Genomic DNA, 18,818 nt, shown 5'->3' on the forward strand with positions numbered 1-18,818 from the left:
TACATTATTTTGATGCCAGATGAAATTGTATGCTTGACTCAATTATTATATGACATATCAACAGTAAAACATCTAGGAAAAGCTTTGATGCATTTATAAAAATGGGGGGGAAAAGATACATCAAAGGGAAATAAAGACAAGCAAATCATCCTATGATTGACAACTCTGCATTCCTTATGCTTACTTTATCCATGACATGCAATGTGCATTGATAAGGAGTCAAAGTTGGCGTATGTCGGCCTTTATAAATATGACTTTGTGCCCCTGGTCGTGCCCCTAATGTGACATATCAGAATGGCTATCTTTACAGAGACAAAGCCTTTGGAACATGAATGCCACAACAAATAGGGACATTATTACGGTTCCACATCTTTGTCAGAGAGCAAATGCTGCATTTCACAAATCTCTCAGATCAAAATGCCAATTCAAATGAAATAATGGCAGTTTAGCCTCTTTTTATAATTGTAATCTCTGTGCCACTTCTTCCTTCCATCCCTGTCCTCTAAAAGCGAGGCTCTGTCATCTGTCTTCTGTAAAGCCTCGTGTCAACAGTACACATCCAGTAAGCCTGCTTACCATTCAGAGGGGAACAGAGTAGTGTTAGCGATTCACAGGTGCTTTCAAACTTTTTTTCCTTCCCAGCATGATTACATACTGATGAGGAATATTTATCTGAGCCTCTATTGAAACTGTTTTGTCCTTCAAGATATACCGTCCCGGAGGTAAAACACTATGAAAGAACAAACTTTCCCTTTTGAAAATGGAAGCCTCTCTTCTCTGTGAGCATTTGGTCAACTGTGGACTACCAATCTCTCCCTTGTGTGACCTGATCACCTTTCAAATGACAACAACATTGATCTACTCTGACAGTACAATTCAGGGGGAAGCGTTGCAACATAAACGTGCTTTCAAACCTTGTTTTCATGTTTTGATTGATGAGCAGCGTGTTCGATTCGGTATTTTTGCCCATCTCTTCCTCAGATCTGTCAATGTCTTGACAATCCTGACCGTTTTCTCCATGTTTACTTATGTCCTAAAAAATGTAGAGGTCCAAAGGATGTTGATGGGTACTGTTTTCCCTTTTAAATTCCCATTACAACGTTTTAATAAATGTGCCTCTCTGTCATGAATAATTACCCAGAAAATCAAAAGTATCAAATCAAATTAAATCATAACTATTAAGTCAGTTCAAAAACTATGCTGGATAGTCAAGATTGGCTTTTGGAAATGAATCTTCACAAATAGTTTAATCGTGTGTTTTTCTCTGTCTAGCGGTGGGTATAACACCCTGGAGCATGGCTGCTACCAGTAGTTTTTCATCTATTATTGACTATATTGCGCTTTTTAAGCACCATGTGCTAAAGTTTCAAAGACACTTCTCTTGTCCCTTGGTTACCAACAGCTGTTTTATTGATTGCTTTCTTTCTCCATACTAAATACACAACTCAATCCCCCTGGTGAGAGGAGAACTATACAGTTTCAAATGTCGGCTGTGAGTTTTTCTCCATTGCTCAACAAACTGTGACATTCAGGTTAACTTTCCACTTATTCCAAACAACACAATAGAACAAAAAAATCTGGCTACAGACTCCGGACTCTAGAAAAGCATTTAATGCAAATATGTTTACAGTGAGTAATCTTGATTTGAAAGTGTCTCTACAGTACAGTACCCACTGGGCACAGACATCCGTTCAATGGCTAACTTTGATTTGCATTTGGTTGAGTTGTTAACTAACGGGAATTCAGTGTGAAATCAACAACAAAAAAATGTCATTCTATTTAGGTAAAAAATTGGGTTATGTGATGACTTTTTGCAAATCTAATTAGTTTTCCACATTGATTCAACGTCATCAGATGGATTTTTTGGGGGGGTTGAAATGACATGGAAACAACGTTGATTCAACCAGTGTTTGCCCTGTGGGGGAGCTTCTCTGTTGGGGAACCTACTTCCCAATGAAAAGAGGCCAGACTCTGACATGATGAGTTAAATACTTGAGGAGTGACTGGGAATCTACATCAATATGAAGGGAAGTGGATCATTTATAGGGCTAACAAGCCATTCTGATTTGCCAAAAATCACAGAACCTACAGAGTGGAAGTGAAAGTGATTTGAAATTACAGCATTGTGCTATGTGTGACAGTCTTCCAAATGAATGAGGGCTCGGCGTTTGGTCCACTTGTCTCGCTAGAATGATTTTTCAATCTCAAGGTGCAACAACAGTGTCTAAAGTAGCACTCAGTGACAGGACCAGTCATTGAGTCTGGTGAAGAGTTCATGCTCCATCTCAGCTTGATGGAATTGATGGGAGAAGGCCAAACTTACAGAGACATTGAAGTCTGAAGACGTTTTATGAAATAAATAAATAAAAATGTGTGAGTTTGGTTTCCGTTTCCCCTGTTCGTTACTCATTCTAGCACAGTAATCACCACATGCCATCTACCCCCTATTCCTCACCTGTAAGATTTAGAACTCCTTGCAGACATCCTGAATTTAGGGAGGCCAGGCAACATAGTATAGACTTTGAAGTAGAAACTGTTTCAAGGCTGGCATTTTCTTTCTTAAATCCCATGACATTTCCTCAATGCTCCTGAATGGGAGAATGAGAGTGATACAGAGAGGGGGCAACCAAATAAACCCTTCCAAGGAGCTGAAGCCACTAATCTGTAATTTAATTTCAAGCGGGTGTCTGGGCCATGAGGACACATGGCAAGGTCAAGGGCTACTGTACAGAGAGCGAGAGACAGATGTGGATTTGGAAGCACAGCCTTCGGTTTGATCAACAGCTTCATCCAGCTTAGAAGGAATAGTGATGGGCTGGGGGGGGGGGGGTAACCCTTCCTTTCCTACCTCTCAGAGACAGCCACCCTGTCTGTTCCACCAGCCCAACCGCAGCCACTTATTTCACACACGGCAGTAGCAAATACTCCTGGAGGAAATTCATTATTCAAACAACTAAGATGTTTGGGATGAATAAGCATCTGCAAGTCCCTAAGAACGTGAGAGCGTAACTGGTAATTTAACACGTCCGGCTAGATCCACATGTAAATGAAAGATTTGTATTACTTTTCACCATTATTCTTGTTTTCCTCATTATGTAGAGGAGTGTAGTCTGCAGATAAATCAGCTCTAATGGAGAAGTGGAGGTATGAATTGTGAGCAGTGTGGCTAATCCCATGGGTAAGGAGATATGTGTAATGGAGTGGACCTTGTTCTCCATGAACACACATGCAGTGGCCCTGGAAATGGACGCAATAATTACCAGTGACCGCTCGGGAACATTTTCACCATGTCTCTTTAATGCGAATCGGCACTGGGTTCTTTTATGGACGGCTTTGGCATTCATACGCACATTGACATTTGGCACAAGGACCTGCTCGAGTACCTGTATACTGTAACAGAACTTATACAATCACCCACCCACCCTCCATCTTGAATTCATAAAACATTCCACCTTGGCAGTCAAGAGTAGCTGAGAAGAGTCCATGTTCATTAAAAACCTTACATATAAGGCTGCTGTCAGGTCACTGAGAGAACCAGGGTGTATCCCATGCACCATTTGCAGTTTGTTCGAGCTTAGCTGGCATTCAATTTCAATTCCCCCAAGTTATTGAATATACGAGAACGGTAGACACTGACAGGTACAAGTTACTCCACGGGCAACCATTAATTAGTGAGTCGAGGAGTAAATGGAGAGTTACACAGCTACACTCTGTCTCTGGCAGGTAGGCAGCTAGGGAGACGCTGATGGCAGCCTCAGCTTGGTCATCTCTTAAGCTGTTCACTTCCTATTAGAAATGAGATTCTGGGCCTCTCAAACTTCCTACCTCGATACATAGTGAAGAGAAAATGTTGTCCAGGTTTGAGACAGGGAGCCTGTCAAATCCAATGGCCTTCAAGTGGAGCTTCTCTTTAGCCTATTGCATAGAAATGAATACGACTCCACACCCGCGTTCATATACTTTGTTAATTGAAGGAGTAGCAGGGGAAGGGAAATGTAGAGTGCTGTAATAGAATATGATGGGTTTATGTCTTTTTGGAAGCCCAGGAGGAAGTGGTCCTGTAGGGATGGGTATGATAGACTCATTGTCAGCTCAGTAAGGACTGGAAACTGTGTGGGTAGGAGACAGTGGAACCAGTCTCTCCGTTGATGGATAGGTGTAGTGGGATTAAATATAAGTCTCATCGCTGTCTCACCGTCTGCCTCCTCACTGCTGAAAAAAAAATAATAATAATATTGTGTTAGAGAGAGGGAGGTTGTCAGACCAAAACCTTATAGGGATTTGTGCTGTGGAGAAAAACCATTACCGAGACACTTTCTTATTCCAACAGGACAATATTACGGTTTGTTCCTTTTGATGACTGCAACATCCCAGTCTTTATCCACTTTACCTGTTTTCCATACTACAGGTAACTCTTCTAAACTTTTAATGTAGTTTACCCACTCCGGTCCCAATAGACCCCTCCACACCACTGCTAATGCTACCACAGCAAATTAAACTGCTCTCCCTGAATCATTAAACTGGTTCGAGAATTAACTCAGACACACAGGGTTTATAATGGGGCGGCAGGTAGCCTAGCGGTTAGAGCGTTGGGCCAGTAACCGAAAGGTTGCTAGATTGAAACCCCGAGCTCACAAGGTAAAAATCTGTTGTTCTGCCTCTGAACAAGGTAGTTGACCCACTGTTCCTAGGCCGTCATTGTAAATAATTATTTGTTAGTAACTGACTTGCCTAGCTAAATAAAGGATAAATAAATAAAATAATGTCACACGTGAAGCTCTCCTAGTTTCAGATTTTAAAAAGCAATATAGCAGGGTATAACCGCAGAGGTTCAGGTTAGATATGTAATTAGAGTGGATTACCCAGAACTACCTGAAACATACTGCTCTGGATTTCCAATTGAAAATAAAATATTTCCAAAAAATTATAATTAGTTGACATTTTTCAGTAAAATTATAATTTAAAGATGTACATGAAAGGAAATATATATATATATTTAAAAAAAGTTTGAGGAAGAGGAATACTTAATGCATTATGACATTTTGCAGTAGCCTACATGCTCTTTGTTCCAGAAAAGCCTCATCTCTACTTCCTGTCCAAACCTGTCATGCTTATAAAGCTCCTTTTGATTCTGATCTGTCTGGAAGGACTGAGATTGCAGACCATCAGCAGATGTAATACTCTTACGCTTGTAGTGTATGCTGTCTTGGTCACTTTGGCTGGAAAAATGGCTGCTGCCACTGTTTGGAAACGTCTCTATCACTTCTTAATCATGACATATTTTCCCCTGACTGTATCTGTGGCACGTGATATATCTCTATGAAGTGGGGAAACTGTAAATAAAACAACAGAGACGACTTGATGAATTATACAAGTCAAAAGAAGTCAGACTGTTGACATCTGAGTCCTGCCAGTTTCCTAGAGGTCTCTGTAAACTCGGTGGCTCTGGATATCCATATATATTAAACAGCAGCTCTCCATTTGAAAACTCACTCCAGTTCCCACTTTCCTTGCCTCCTCTCAGAGGGCAGTGCAGCTTGCCTCCTCTCAGAGGGCAGTGCAGCTTGCCTCCTCTCAGAGGGCAGTGTAGCTTGCCTCCTCTCAGAGGGCAGTGTAGCTTGCCTCCTCTCAGAGGGCAGTGTAGCTTGCCTCCTCTCAGAGGGCAGTGCAGCTTGCCTCCTCTCAGAGGGCAGTGTAGCTTGCCTCCTCTCAGAGGGCAGTGTAGCTTGCCTCCTCACAAAGTGCAGTGCAGATTGCCTCCTCTCAAAGGGCAGTGCAGATTGCCTCCTCACAAAGGGCAGTGCAGCTTGCCTCCTCTCAGAGGGCAGTGCAGCTTGCCTCCTCTCAGAGGGCAGTGTAGCTTGCCTCCTCACAAAGGGCAGTGCAGCTTGCCTCCTCACAAAGGGCAGTGCAGCTTGCCTCCTCTCAGAGGGCAGTGCAGCTTGCCTCCTCACAAAGGGCAGTGCAGCTTGCCTCCTCACAAAGGGCAGTGCAGCTTGCCTCCTCTCAGAGGGCAGTGCAGCTTGCCTCCTCTCAGAGGGTAGTGCAGCTTGCCTCCTCTCAGAGGGCAGTGCAGCTTGCCTCCTCTCAGAGGGTAGTGCAGCTTGCCTCCTCTCAGAGGGTAGTGCAGCTTGCCTCCTCTCAGAGGGCAGTGCAGCTTGCCTCCTCTCAGAGGGCAGTGCAGCTTGCCTCCTCTCAGAGGGTAGTGCAGCTTGCCTCCTCTCAGAGGGCAGTGCAGCTTGCCTCCTCTCAGAGGGTAGTGCAGCTTGCCTCCTCTCAGAGGGCAGTGCAGCTTGCCTCCTAATCCATCATAAAAATGAACACAACACAATATTTTCACACCTGCATGTTCTCATCGGATTCAAATCTACTTTTAGATATTCCCCCTTTGGAAATGCATGATGTGTGTGTTCAAACAGGGGGTCATTCTTATTGAGTCCAGGACAGCAGCATCCTGAAATGAATTTCAGAAATGAAAGACCACCCCAGACCTTTACCAAAGGCTATAGAGATTGTTTGGCTGTATATGCGATACGAGCATACACTAAAAAACTCTCATATCTTCACGTCAGACTCCTGACTGAATAGACTTGGAAGTTAACACAGACTATCCAAACTTGAAGAAAACTTTCTCTCTATCCAAGAGCTCCAGCAGACAGACATCAGGAGGACAGAACCATCCTATCCCACTTCTTCTTAGCAGGTTGAGACGCTGCATGCTGACGGACAGTTTCATTTACAGCCAGTGCAGGGGATTGCACACTAATTTACTCAGGCTATAGGAGACTGTTCACTTAAAGCAGCAGCGTGCTGGGTCCATTCTAATGAACCACTGTAAATCCACACTGCACTCATTTCAGTCCTCATTTGCATTGAAATGGAAGTGCCATATTTCATTCTCTTCCTTGGTAACCTTCCACCACTTATTTATATATTTGGAGAACTCTGTACAGGGAGCCACGGGCACGCTGTTTTCAGACATTGATGTAAATGACAACAATCTGAGTCATTATCAGAGAACAACTCCAGCTGGGGGGTTCTGACATAAACACAGACGTTTCCAGAAGTCGATATGCAGCTTTGGAGAGATCTTACAACGGACAAGGTAAGACAGGTTGTCCATAAGGCATTATGAAATACACAGTGTCCTTATAAAGATTTATTGAACACTTCATTTGTATACATTTGTATAATTTGTATAAATGCATGTGGTTTATGCTTTGCAACACTGCTGGTGGTAAGCACACCACAATGAAATATTACAGACATGACAATGATAAACAATGCTCAGAGTAAACCGTTCCGTCATACATACCCACCAAGACGTCGCAGTCACAGCTTCACTGACTGTCACCTCAACGCAGCCTCACACATCGCACACACGCCAAATAAACGTCATATGTGCCTTTCCCCGTATTTTTATTATGTTGTGTGATTTCCCCCCTCCAATTTCCTCCAAGCCCCCCCTGGTGTTAATTATCAGGCTTCTTTCCCCTAGAGCAGCACAGAGCTGTGGAAGTGCATTAATCTTGATTCTACACTCCAGTACAAAGCCTTGTTTGAAGAGACTCCTGTGGTAAGCCCCAAAGGCGGAGTGATTCAGAGTCAGAAGAAGAGAGAGGAGAGGGAGAAAGAAAAGAGTCGCAGATCGCTCTGTGTTTACACTGGGAAACCTGGTCGCCTGGCAAAGCAGCATGCAAACCATTCGTCCCCTTCTTCCTCAGTGTTATAATCATCATCTGTATGATGAATATCAAGCTGTGCGTCTATGATGACATCAGAAGGGACCATGGGCTGTTATGGTTTATTGATTTGGTCTGTGGTGGAGTAATGAGGTCACTTTCATGTCATCATCCCATTCCCACTCAGTGGACTGATGGCTGCTGAGTGGACCTGTCGGTGTTCTGGGGACTAACTAGGAGCTCTACAATTAAATCTGACCCATTTCTATGTTCCAAATTGTCTCTCCAGCCATGTAATTTAATGGTCTGCTCGCATTGCTTTAGTGTAATTACAAGGTTTTCAAAACATGTTCCTTCGTTAAAAATGTAGTATATAGTGAGCCTTGTCCATGGATCCTGTGCAGCTAGTAATTGGCGGCGAATCAATGTTAGTGAATTTTTGAGGCTACTATACTGTTCTGTAGCTGCTGGTCTGCTGCTGGCTGGTCACTCTGTTCGCTCTCATCTAATATGTTATCCACATCATTGCACAGATACAGACAGAAGCACACTCTCTGACAGACACGTCTACCGCCCTCACCTAGGATTTTATCTTTAATTAACACAGGTCATTCCAGATATTTCCACCAATGGAAAGACAGAGATTGTATTACGATTTCCATTTCAGGAAGTTGTTTTAAGCTTGTGTCGGGTCAAATAATCATTAATTGCACTGTCATCACTGTGGCTGAGTGACAGAATTCATGAGAGCTCATTAATTTAAACAATCACAGTGTCTAGGTTGAGGAAGGTGATCCTTTTGAAACCTTCTAGAACTGGAATTCAGAGGGCTTTTAATGGCAAAAAATGTTATGCCCTTGATTTCTTGTAAATCGTTAGTCCTCAGTTCTAGAATAGATTCTCATTATGAAATATAGTTCTACAGTATTGAGGCACTAAGCCCAGTTTGTCAACACAGTGATACACATCTTTCAGCTCTGACGCCTTTCATTTGGAGCCATGTATTTTCTCCCTGAGATTTATAACACTGACTCACATAAAAATATATCTTAGGCTGCATTTACACAGGCAACCCAATTCAGATTTTTTTCTCTCACTAATTGGTATTTTGACCAGTCAGATCAGCTCTGGAAAAAGATCTGATGTGAAAAGATCTGATGTGATTGGTCAAAAGACCAATTAGTGGAAATAATATCAGAATTGGGCTGACTGTAAACGCAGCCTCACAGTCTACAAATCCAGCATATTTGTGCCTATTCCCATTTGGGTATGCTAACTACTCTATTTACATTTCTGCCTTCTGTAATTCTCTTGATGTTCTCAACACACACCTTTCCTTTGCTGACAATAGTTTAGCAGTATGTATTTCATTTAGCCAATTTAAAAGAACAGTGTTTCAACACAATTATACCAGCTCATATTTGAGATGACATTTGTAAAAGCTGTAAAAATGTCTGAAGGTGTGTGCTACTGTGTACTGTATGCCAGTGGAGGCCTCTATAAAAGTCCCAACCCCAGTAGGACACCTCATGTGGCCAATGAGAGAAGAGACAACAGTGCAGGTGCCAGGCTCCCGGCCCTCTGCCCCAGCAGGGGTGATGGAGGACATGATGAATGCTCTGGAGGAGTATCTCTCCATCCATGTAATGCAAGGGGGATTGGACAGTCAGGCCAGGGGCATCAGGACAGCAGCGACCAAAGACCCTGAGCCAGGTATATTAAGTGTTGCTGACAGCCAGGTGACACCCGAGCTGTGTTGTGTTGACTGCACACGACTCAGTACCATGTCACCATGATGGAGTGATAAACAGCCTTCAGGATCCATAGATCACCTGAGACACTCCATATATAATGTATATATGTACCTCTGCATGCATACCGCAGCCCACCGCACTGCACTGTCACGGGGCCCCAAGGCATAGAGTTGTAGTGAAGGAGGAGGGAAGGTGAGTGGTCTCCATGCTGTGTATTACATACCCAGGCTCTCATCTGCATTATGAGTAATCTGTGCTAGTTAATTGAGCCCAGAGGCAGTTGGTTTCAATGAAGCCTCCTGTATTTTTTTGGGTGCAAAATAGAAGAAAAATATCTCTCAGAGGAGCGGGGCTCTCTGTCGAGAGGCAAACAGAGCAGAACTCCTGCCGTGTTCATTAGCTGTCATTGATCAGTGATTCAGTCCCCACACTCCCGCTGCCTGCCACTGCACACTGATATTACGAGTTTCTTGTCATGAAAATCGTTATTAAGGTCCAAAAGAAAGTACAGCCAGCCCAGCAACTTTGGTCCTTGTATTTTATTTTTCACTGCACTATTATCTCCACTATTCTGATGCGTATGGCTCCGCGCCAATCCTCCCCAAGCAAAGCTACAAAATACTATGCAGTCAGTGATATTCTGAGCAGCACAACTATCCATCCTAGACCATCCTCCAATATCAATATGATGCAGTTTTCTGCACATCTCTTTATTGGCTTTTCCTCAGTGGTCATCATCAGGTATCTGGTGCTTGTCACTTGGAGAAATGTACAGTACAGTATTATACGCTTGCAGAGTCATTATCCTGATAAATGGCTGAGACAATAAGCTAAATAATGCACAGATGTGAGGATGAGGAGAGCGAGTCGGAGAGGGTGATTCCATAGCCAACACCTCCCAGGAGAGCTCTAGCCCAGCGTAAGTGTCCTGTCTGACATCATCAACATCAGATGAGCCTCGCCGCGGCGCTGAGACAACAGTAACCTGAGGAGCCGCGTCGCCGCCTGGCGCCTGCCCTCTCCCCAGAAACACCCAAAGGTCACACCGACACGCCAAGCGAAGCTTATTCCTCACCTCACGCCAGCTCTCTTGCTCTCGCTGTCTCTCTCACTCTCAACGACGAGCCACAGCACAGCAGCTATACTTGAAATGCTCCAGGAACCATTTCCCATTTTTATATCTCACTTTATTTCTTCGCCTCGTTATCTCTTCCTCATTCTTATAAAAAAGAGAAGAGTGCGGCTCCTCAAAGTGATGTGTCGTCTCTGCTCCCTAAAACAGGACAGAGACAGAATAAGCCCCTTGGCCAACACTGTAAAACATAACAATGAGATAGATTGACAGTCCAGAGTTTAAGTCCAGAGTTTAAGTAGATATACAGGGGAGAATTAAATCAATATTTTAGAGCTCTAGTAGAAAAGAAGGTTGAGAGGGCCATTATCTAGAGCTAATTGTACCTATAGGGCCTGTCCTATTAGACATATTAATATCTACTCTCTCATTGGAATTCATTTGTGGTAGTCTACTGGCTGTTGCTGGATGACTAGGCCATATCTGTCTCTCTGCCTCCTCTCGCACATTCACACTCGCAGGATTTCCTTTATTCGCTTTGTGTCTGGCCTTGACAATTCATCCTCCTTCCATTGGCAGATATAATATCAGGGCATGTGTGCTGCAGCTCCCAGTACAATGGGACTCTGAAGTTCTCTATGCATGACTCATTTGGAGTGATATGTCCTCCTGATTAACATGGATCATTAAATTGTGTCAAACGTACACGTTTATACTGCATATCTCACCATGCTATAGCCGATAACAAACGCAATCAGGCTGTCTATTAGCATTTTCTGGTAAAAAGCCTACTAGTAGACAAGGTGAGAGTCTCCACAATGAATGACACTTCCCTCAAGGACACACAGTCCTCTGTGAGGAATTACAGGAGATGCTTCACCATTGTTCAATGTTTCAGGGAGCACTCACTACGGCTAATTACTAACCATGGCAACAGCTCTCGGTGTGAACACAGTATGGACACGCAAGGTGAGTGAATTCCATACCCAGTGGCCTGCAGTTGTTGTATGAAATATAAGAATGAAGCATAGAAAATAATAATGAATCACATACAAACAGATATACCAAGAAGGTGGTAAAAGGTTTTATGAAAACAAAAATGTCCCATGACACTAAAGCAAGATAATCAGATGCACTGAACTTACGTTATTTAATAAGACATGCTGCACTATGCATAAATGAGATAATCTATAAAAAAATGGCCACAGAAATATTAAAATAATTGATTGGTGGTGATTCAGCAGGAGAATATGGTTTACAGGATATTGGCCTGCGACAGTGATAGGACTGAACGTGAAGGTCAGGGCGTAGTAACGTCAGATAACCTCACAGACAGTGGCTCAAATGGCACCCTATCCCCTATATAGTGCACTACTTTTTAGCAGGGCTTATAGAATTCTATAGGAAATAGGGTGCCATTTTGGACTGAGAGTGACTCTTGGTGCCTCTACTTTATTTGGGGAAGTTAGAAGAAACGAGTTCCTCCGCCCTCTGTCATCATGGTTGGCTGTCACGGCCGTCGAAAGAAGTGGACCAAAGTGCAGCGTGTTGAGCGTACATTTTCCTTTTATTTAAAATGTCGCCAACAAAACAACAAACAAAGAAACAACCGTGAAGCTTACAGGGCTAAACCTGAACCTGTAGGGGATGGTTTGGGTGGGCATCTATCCACGGTGGTGGCTCTGGTGCGGGACGTAGACCCCGCTCCAACTCTGGCTCACCCCACTTTGGTGGCGCCTCTGGTGTGGGGACCCACTCTGGGGGCCCGGACTGGGGACACTCTCTGCGGGCCCCGGACTGGGCACCCTCGTTGCGGGCCCCGGACTGGGCGCCCATGGAGCATGCACCGGACTGGCCCGTGGAGCAGGCAACGGACTGGGCACCCTCGCTGCGGGCCCCGGACTGGGCACCCTTGCCGTGGAGCAGGCACCGGACTCAAATCTACTGAAGGCCTGGTCCGTGGAGGAGGCACAGGATAGACCAGGCTGGGGAGACCTACTGGAGGCCTGGTCCGTGAAGGGGGCACAGGATAGACCGGGCTGTGGGGGAACACTGGAGATCTGGTGCGTAGCCTTGGCACCACTCTTCCAGGCTGAATGCCCACTCTAGCCCGACACCTCCAGAGCACAGGCACAAGTCGAACCGGGCTGTGGGGGAGCACTGGAGCTCTGGTGCTTAGCACTTGCACCTCACCTCTTGGCTGCATGCCCACTTTAGCCAGGCACGTGCGGGGAGCTGGTGAACTGGGGAAACCGTGCGTAGAGCCGGCGCAGAACTCACCGGGCTGTGGAGGCGCACCGGAGGTCTGGGGCACCAAGCTGGCACAAGACGTGCAGGGCTGGGGAGGTGCACAGGAGGCCTGGTGCGTGGGCATGGCACAGTCTTCACCAGACGGCTAGCACGCACCTCAGGACGAGTATGGAGAGCTGACTCAGGTGACATCAACCCGAGGACACGCTCCGTAGGGCGAATGTCGTGCCTCATGCAACAACACAGCAGCTCTCTAATAGCTCTCTCCTCCAATCTCCCCATCAACTCCTTCACTGTCTCTGCTTCACTCCCTTCGCTCCCCTCCAATTTCACCCGACTGGCTCTGGTTCCATCCTCGGCTCCGCCGACCGTCCCGTGTGCCTCCCACCAAAGTTTTTTTGGGGCTGCCTCTCCTGGCCATGCTGCTTGGTCCTTTGGTGGTGGGAAGTTCTGTCACGGGCATCGTAAGAAGTGGACCAAAGTGCAGCGTGGTGAGCGTACATTTTCCTTTTATTTAAAATGTTGCCAACAAAACAACAAACGAAGACACAACCATGAAGCTTACAGGGCTATAGTGCCACTAACAAAAGTCAACTACCCACACTGAAAGGAGGGAAAAAGGGCAACCTAAGTATGATTCCCAATCAGAGACAACGATAGACATCTGTCCCTGATTGAGAACCGTACCCGGCCAAAACATAGAACTAAAGAAACATAGAAAACAAAACATAGAATACCCACACAAATCTCACCCTGACCAACCCAAAACAGAGACATAAAAAGCTCTCTAAGGTCAGGGCGTGACATTGGCCCTCTGTGAATAAAAACATACTATGACCGTATATATACTGTCACGTTCTGACCTTTTATTTCCTTTGTTTTGTCGTTATTTAGTATGGTCAGGGCGTGAGTTGAGGTGGGCAGTCTATGTTGGTTTTTCTATGATTTTGGGATTTCTATGTTTCGGCCTAGTATGGTTCTCAATCAGAGGCAGGTGTCATTAGTTGTCTCTGATTGAGAATCATACTTAGGTAGCCTGGGTTTCACTGTTTGTGGGTGATTGTCTATGTTAGTTGCTTGTGTCAGCACAGTTCTCATTATAGCTTCACGGTCGTTATTCGTTTATTGTTTTTGTATAGTTTGTATTCAGTGTTCAGTGCTTTCTTTTATTTGAAAAATCATCATGAACACATACCACGCTGCATTTTGGTCCGCTTCATACGACAATCGTGACATATACGCACAATAAAGATATTGATATCACTGTCTTGACACCAAATAACTTTGCTTTGCGTTTTTACAGCAAGAGAAACATCTGTATTATTTGCATAGTAACATAATATGTGTGAGTTGACAAAGCGTGTGTCAGCTGAAATGCTGTGTCAGCTCCTTCACTCCAGCTGGCCCTTGTGATTATTCTCCAAATGTGATGAATATAATTATAGGGAAACTATCCCATCGTCTTATTAACAGATCCATGTCTTGAACCCCTAAACCTGCCCTATGAAATCCAGCTATTTTATGGATGGAAGGAAAATAAAGAGGAAGCTCTCACACTGCATTCATTGCTTCCTTTAATGTGACAGGTTCAATCTTAGTTGGGTCAAAATTGATGGAAAGCTTCTGAAACGCCTCTAAAAATATCCACGAGCAATATCAAACATGCTCGTCATAATGAAAGAGGAAAATGTAAATTTCACAGAAAACGCTGTTGTAACAAAAATGTGCTTGGCATTCATAACCTCCCTCTGTCAGCTAGTGAAGCTTTCCTAAAATAGTCAGAACACGGTACCCAAGCTGGGCTTCCTGGCCTGGGCAGTCCTCTCCTTCAGGCCTAGGCAGGAAGGGTAGGACCAGGGGAGTGAGGTGGAGCCTGACACAGCCTCCCAATGCTTGGCCTGCCGATGGGCCAGCCCATCCCTCTCTAAAGACAGGCAGCAGACCAGGGGCCACACAGGCCAGGCTCCAGTCACTGGGTGATGGATGAGGCCTCACAGTCTGCCACTGCATTACTGGTGTGATCTGTGGATGGTCCACCTGACCCTCACTACAGAGAGACAGGCAGACAGACAGATAGATAGACAGAGTATACTGCACTGGGCTGTTCTGTTCTGGGAGAGGAAATACACCACACCACACCATCCAGACACTCCATAAGTCTCTCTAGACAGTGTCGTTACACAGCTGCATGGTAGGTAACCATACTGTACATCCTCTTCAGATACCAAGCTGAATACTATAAACTGAACATCAGAGATATTTCTCCAATAGTTAGATAGCTAGCTATTTAGCGGCTTGCTTTTTGAGGAGTGTGTATGTCTACATGGCAGGGTTTGGTAGGTTACTTTCTAAATGTAATCCGTTACTGTTACTATTTACCTGTCCAAAATTGTAATCAGTAAAGTACATTTTGGATTACCCAAACTCAGTAGTATAATCGGATTACTTTCAGTTACTTTTGGATTACTTTCCCCTTAAGAGACATGACAAGAAGACAAACAGGATCCATAAAATGCATTTGGTGTGTCCTCATAGTGGTCTCTGGCTTGTGGTCAGAGAAAAAAATGTAACTTGCTTCTTTTCTCAATACTGAATTGAATGTCATAAAACAGAAAGGTGTCATAATGTATTTTTATTTATTTTCTCAAGATCCTTTCTGGATTCCAACATAATCCAATAAGTAATTATCTAGTTTTTCAAAAGTATCTATAATCTAATTACTGTTTAGAGTAACAGTTTTTTTGTGTAATCAGATTACATGTAACTGATTACATGTAATCATCAGTTACTCCCCAGCCCTGAAGGTAGTGTACTGTACTATAGGTTGGTGGGCTGAGCCGACAAGCATCATCCCTCTAAATGATTTAAGCAGTCAAATTCCTCTCACTTTTTTTTTACGTGTTAGATAAATACAGTGTGCAAAAGATTGGCATAGTCGAATTCACTAAAGGGAGCAAATAAACTGTAAGAAACAGGTTATAAATAGGCTGACTTGTTGAGGTCACGGAGACTATTATCAACACCTACGTGTCTGTCTGGCTGGGAGAGAGAGAGAGAGAACGAGCGAGAGAACGAGAGAGACAGAGAGAAAGTTGATGCTTCTCACTTTACAACCAGCATTTCTATTTTTAACCTCCTCCTGTATTCTTGTGTCACTCACGTCTCCCACAGAGACACACAAACACACCTGGTGCTGGCAGGTTAATGAGTCATCGCTACAATGGTTATAGGTCCAATGCGGCCTCAATCTCAATATCAAATCATAACATGTTATAATTTAGGAAAATCACGTGTTTCACATTAATTGGGCTTTAAGGGGGGTTAGGAACGAGCTGGAATATTCAAAACCCACTTCTAATGACATTGCACAGAAATACATTTGTCATGGCAACCAATGACCCTGTGATTTTGAGAATCAAAATATCAAGACTTTTCCCAAATTCCTGATTGTCCTTCACAGAATGAATGCAGCCTGAGGCTCATTACAGAAGCAGTTACCCACAGCCTCTGCAGACCTTGGGGCCTCGAGAGCACATACTGCCTCCTGAAAATACATTGCAATCGCTGGAGGGGGAAATAAAATGCAAAGGCAACCTGATATGACACACAAACACACACACACACACACACACACACATACACACGGACACACACATGAAGGGTGTGTAATGACGTCGTCGTATGTGATTCTTACCTGTGTTCTTTTATCTTTAGCTTTTCAGGTGGGTCATGGCTGAAAGACAGAACAACAGAGGAATATGAGCTTCGTAATGCCAGTAAGACAATTAGGATGATAGAACAATACAACATTGTACAGTAGAACTGTTGGCTATTAGCAGCAGAAAGTGGTTCCCAGTAGCATGGCATGTGAACATGTATGTAGCCAGCCTTCATACCTTCTTTGTAATCTGTGGGTAGGGCTGTTGTGGTGCCTGTATTACCGCCACACATGAGCCATGTGACTGTTGAGTCACGGTAATCTCCTTTTATCTCCTTTTATGCACTCTGGACATGCACTAGTAGTACCCAACTTGCTAACGACCATCAGGTCGCTAATGGCCTGGTACTCAGGGCTCTATTGTCCCTCTAACCACTCTGACATTAATGCAAATTAAATTGAAAATCCCATCAAACACATCATCAAAACAGAACGTGCCTTTAAAACCTCACCTCACAATCACCTCACTGTGATTGATCAATTTGAAGAAAGAAGTTCAACAACAGGTTGAAACTGAGTGGAAAACATGGTCATTGTGGATGTTGTTTCAAAGCCTAACACAATTAAATGGGCAGTGCTTTGTAAGGTGATGATTAATTCAAAACACCAATATGCATATTAGAGTTTATGCATACGCATAGGCCTGTGAGCCGAACCCAGGCCCGCCCCCCCAAAAAACGGAATTAAAAGAATGATTGTGCCGTTTCTAGTCATCGCCTTCGAGTGTGGACAGTATTACTATGCATACTGGATGAACTAGTTACCTTATGCTAAGCACCAAACTTTCTATCCATGAATCAGGGAGAGAACGTACAGGCCTAGGCGACGCTGTTGGTTAATTGATTGTGCAGGACGGCTTACAGAGTTAGCCTACAATTATAGTGAATTTGTATTCGATTTTGAATAGCCTAGTAATAGGGCATTTTTAATATCTAATTAATAGGCTTTACTTTTAGCTACAGAATAACTCACCACCGTGCATTTCCACCTCCTCTTCTCTCTCCTTCATTCCTTTATCCATCACGCAGAGAGAGGGGCTGTCAACAGTTTAATGAAATAAGTTTTGGTGTGAATACATGTTATTATCGATGTTCCTGATCCGATTTCACTAGGTTTCCCAAATTAAACACTTGGTAGCTGTAGGGACAGGGTTGGAGAGAGCATGGCATACAGAGTTTGGGCAGAATATCACCTGTCGCGCAGCGAGAGGCTGCATGCTCCTCAAACAGTGTGTTGATGCATGGGGTGAAATTACCAGAGTAGCCTGAAAAACGTACCTGCGGGAAAACAGCCTCCATTTGCAATTAAAACCTTTTGTGACTAGGGGGCAGTATTTCATTTTTGGAAAAATAACGTTCCCATAGTAAACGGGATATTTTGTCAGGACAAGATGCTAGAATATGCATATAATTGACAGTTTAGGATAGAAAACACTCTAAAGTTTCCAAAACTGTAAAAATATTGTCTGTGAGTATAACAGAACTGATATTGCAGGCGAAAGCCTGAGAAAAATCCAATCCGGAAGTGACTCATCTTTTGAAAGCTCTGCGTTCCAATGCGTCCCTATTGAGCAGTGAATAACTTTTTTCCCGTATTCCCCAAGGTGTCTACAGCATTGTGACGTAGTTTTACGCATTTATGTTGAAGAATACCCGTAAGCGGCTACATTGCGCAACTGGTCACCTGATGGCTCCCAGAGTGATTCTCGCATAAAATACAGAGGTAGCCATTATTCCAATCGGTCCTACTGAAAAAACAATTGTCCCGGTGGATATATTATCGAATAGATATTTGAAAAACACCTTGAGGATTGATTATAAACAATGTTTGCCATGTTTCTATCGATATTATGGAGCTAATTTGAAATATTTTTGGGCGTTTTTGTGACTGCAATTTCCGGCCGATTTCTCAGCCAAACGTGAAGAACAAACGGAGCTATTTCGCCTACAAAAATTATATTTTTGGAAAAAAGGAACTTTGGCTATCTAACTGGGAGTCTCGTGAGTGAAAACATCTGAAGCTCATCAAAGGTAAACAATTTAATTTGATTGCTTTTCTGATTTCCGTGACTCAGTTACCTGCTGCTAGCTGGACAAAATGCTATGCTAGGCTATTGATAAACTTACACAAAGGCTTGTCTAGCTTTGGCTGTAAAGCATATTTTGAAAATCTGAGATGACAGGGTGATTAACAAAAGGCTAAGCTGTGTCTCAATATATTTCACTTGTGATTTTCATGAATAGGAATATTTATGTCCGTTGCGTTATGCTAATTAGTGTCAGTCGAAGATTACGCTCCCGCATCAGGGATGGGGAGTCACTAGAGGTTAAAGTGCATATGGA

At 43.8% G+C, this 18,818-nt stretch overlaps 1 protein-coding gene across 2 annotated transcripts in view; it reads right to left on the bottom strand.

Moving 5' to 3' along the window:
- Positions 1 to 1,392: 1,392 nt before the first annotated feature.
- Positions 1,393 to 18,818, bottom strand: part of LOC109874495 (CD276 antigen-like) — a 77,432-nt gene continuing 60,006 nt past the window's right edge. Inside the window, exons 7-8 of one of the 2 annotated variants that reach the window (XM_031810326.1) lie at positions 16,453 to 16,491; positions 1,393 to 4,209 (exon numbers count right to left, since the gene is read on the bottom strand). In XM_031810326.1, the coding sequence (XP_031666186.1) occupies positions 16,469 to 16,491 (23 nt within the window). In that variant the 3' untranslated portion in view covers positions 1,393 to 4,209; positions 16,453 to 16,468. Of the gene's footprint in view, positions 4,213 to 16,452; positions 16,492 to 18,818 lie in introns of both variants that reach the window. The other variant, XM_031810321.1, reaches the window with a different exon arrangement.

The sequence above is a fragment of the Oncorhynchus kisutch genome, linkage group LG3 (assembly GCF_002021735.2).
Source record: "Oncorhynchus kisutch isolate 150728-3 linkage group LG3, Okis_V2, whole genome shotgun sequence".
Classification (NCBI taxonomy): Eukaryota; Metazoa; Chordata; class Actinopteri; order Salmoniformes; family Salmonidae; genus Oncorhynchus; species Oncorhynchus kisutch.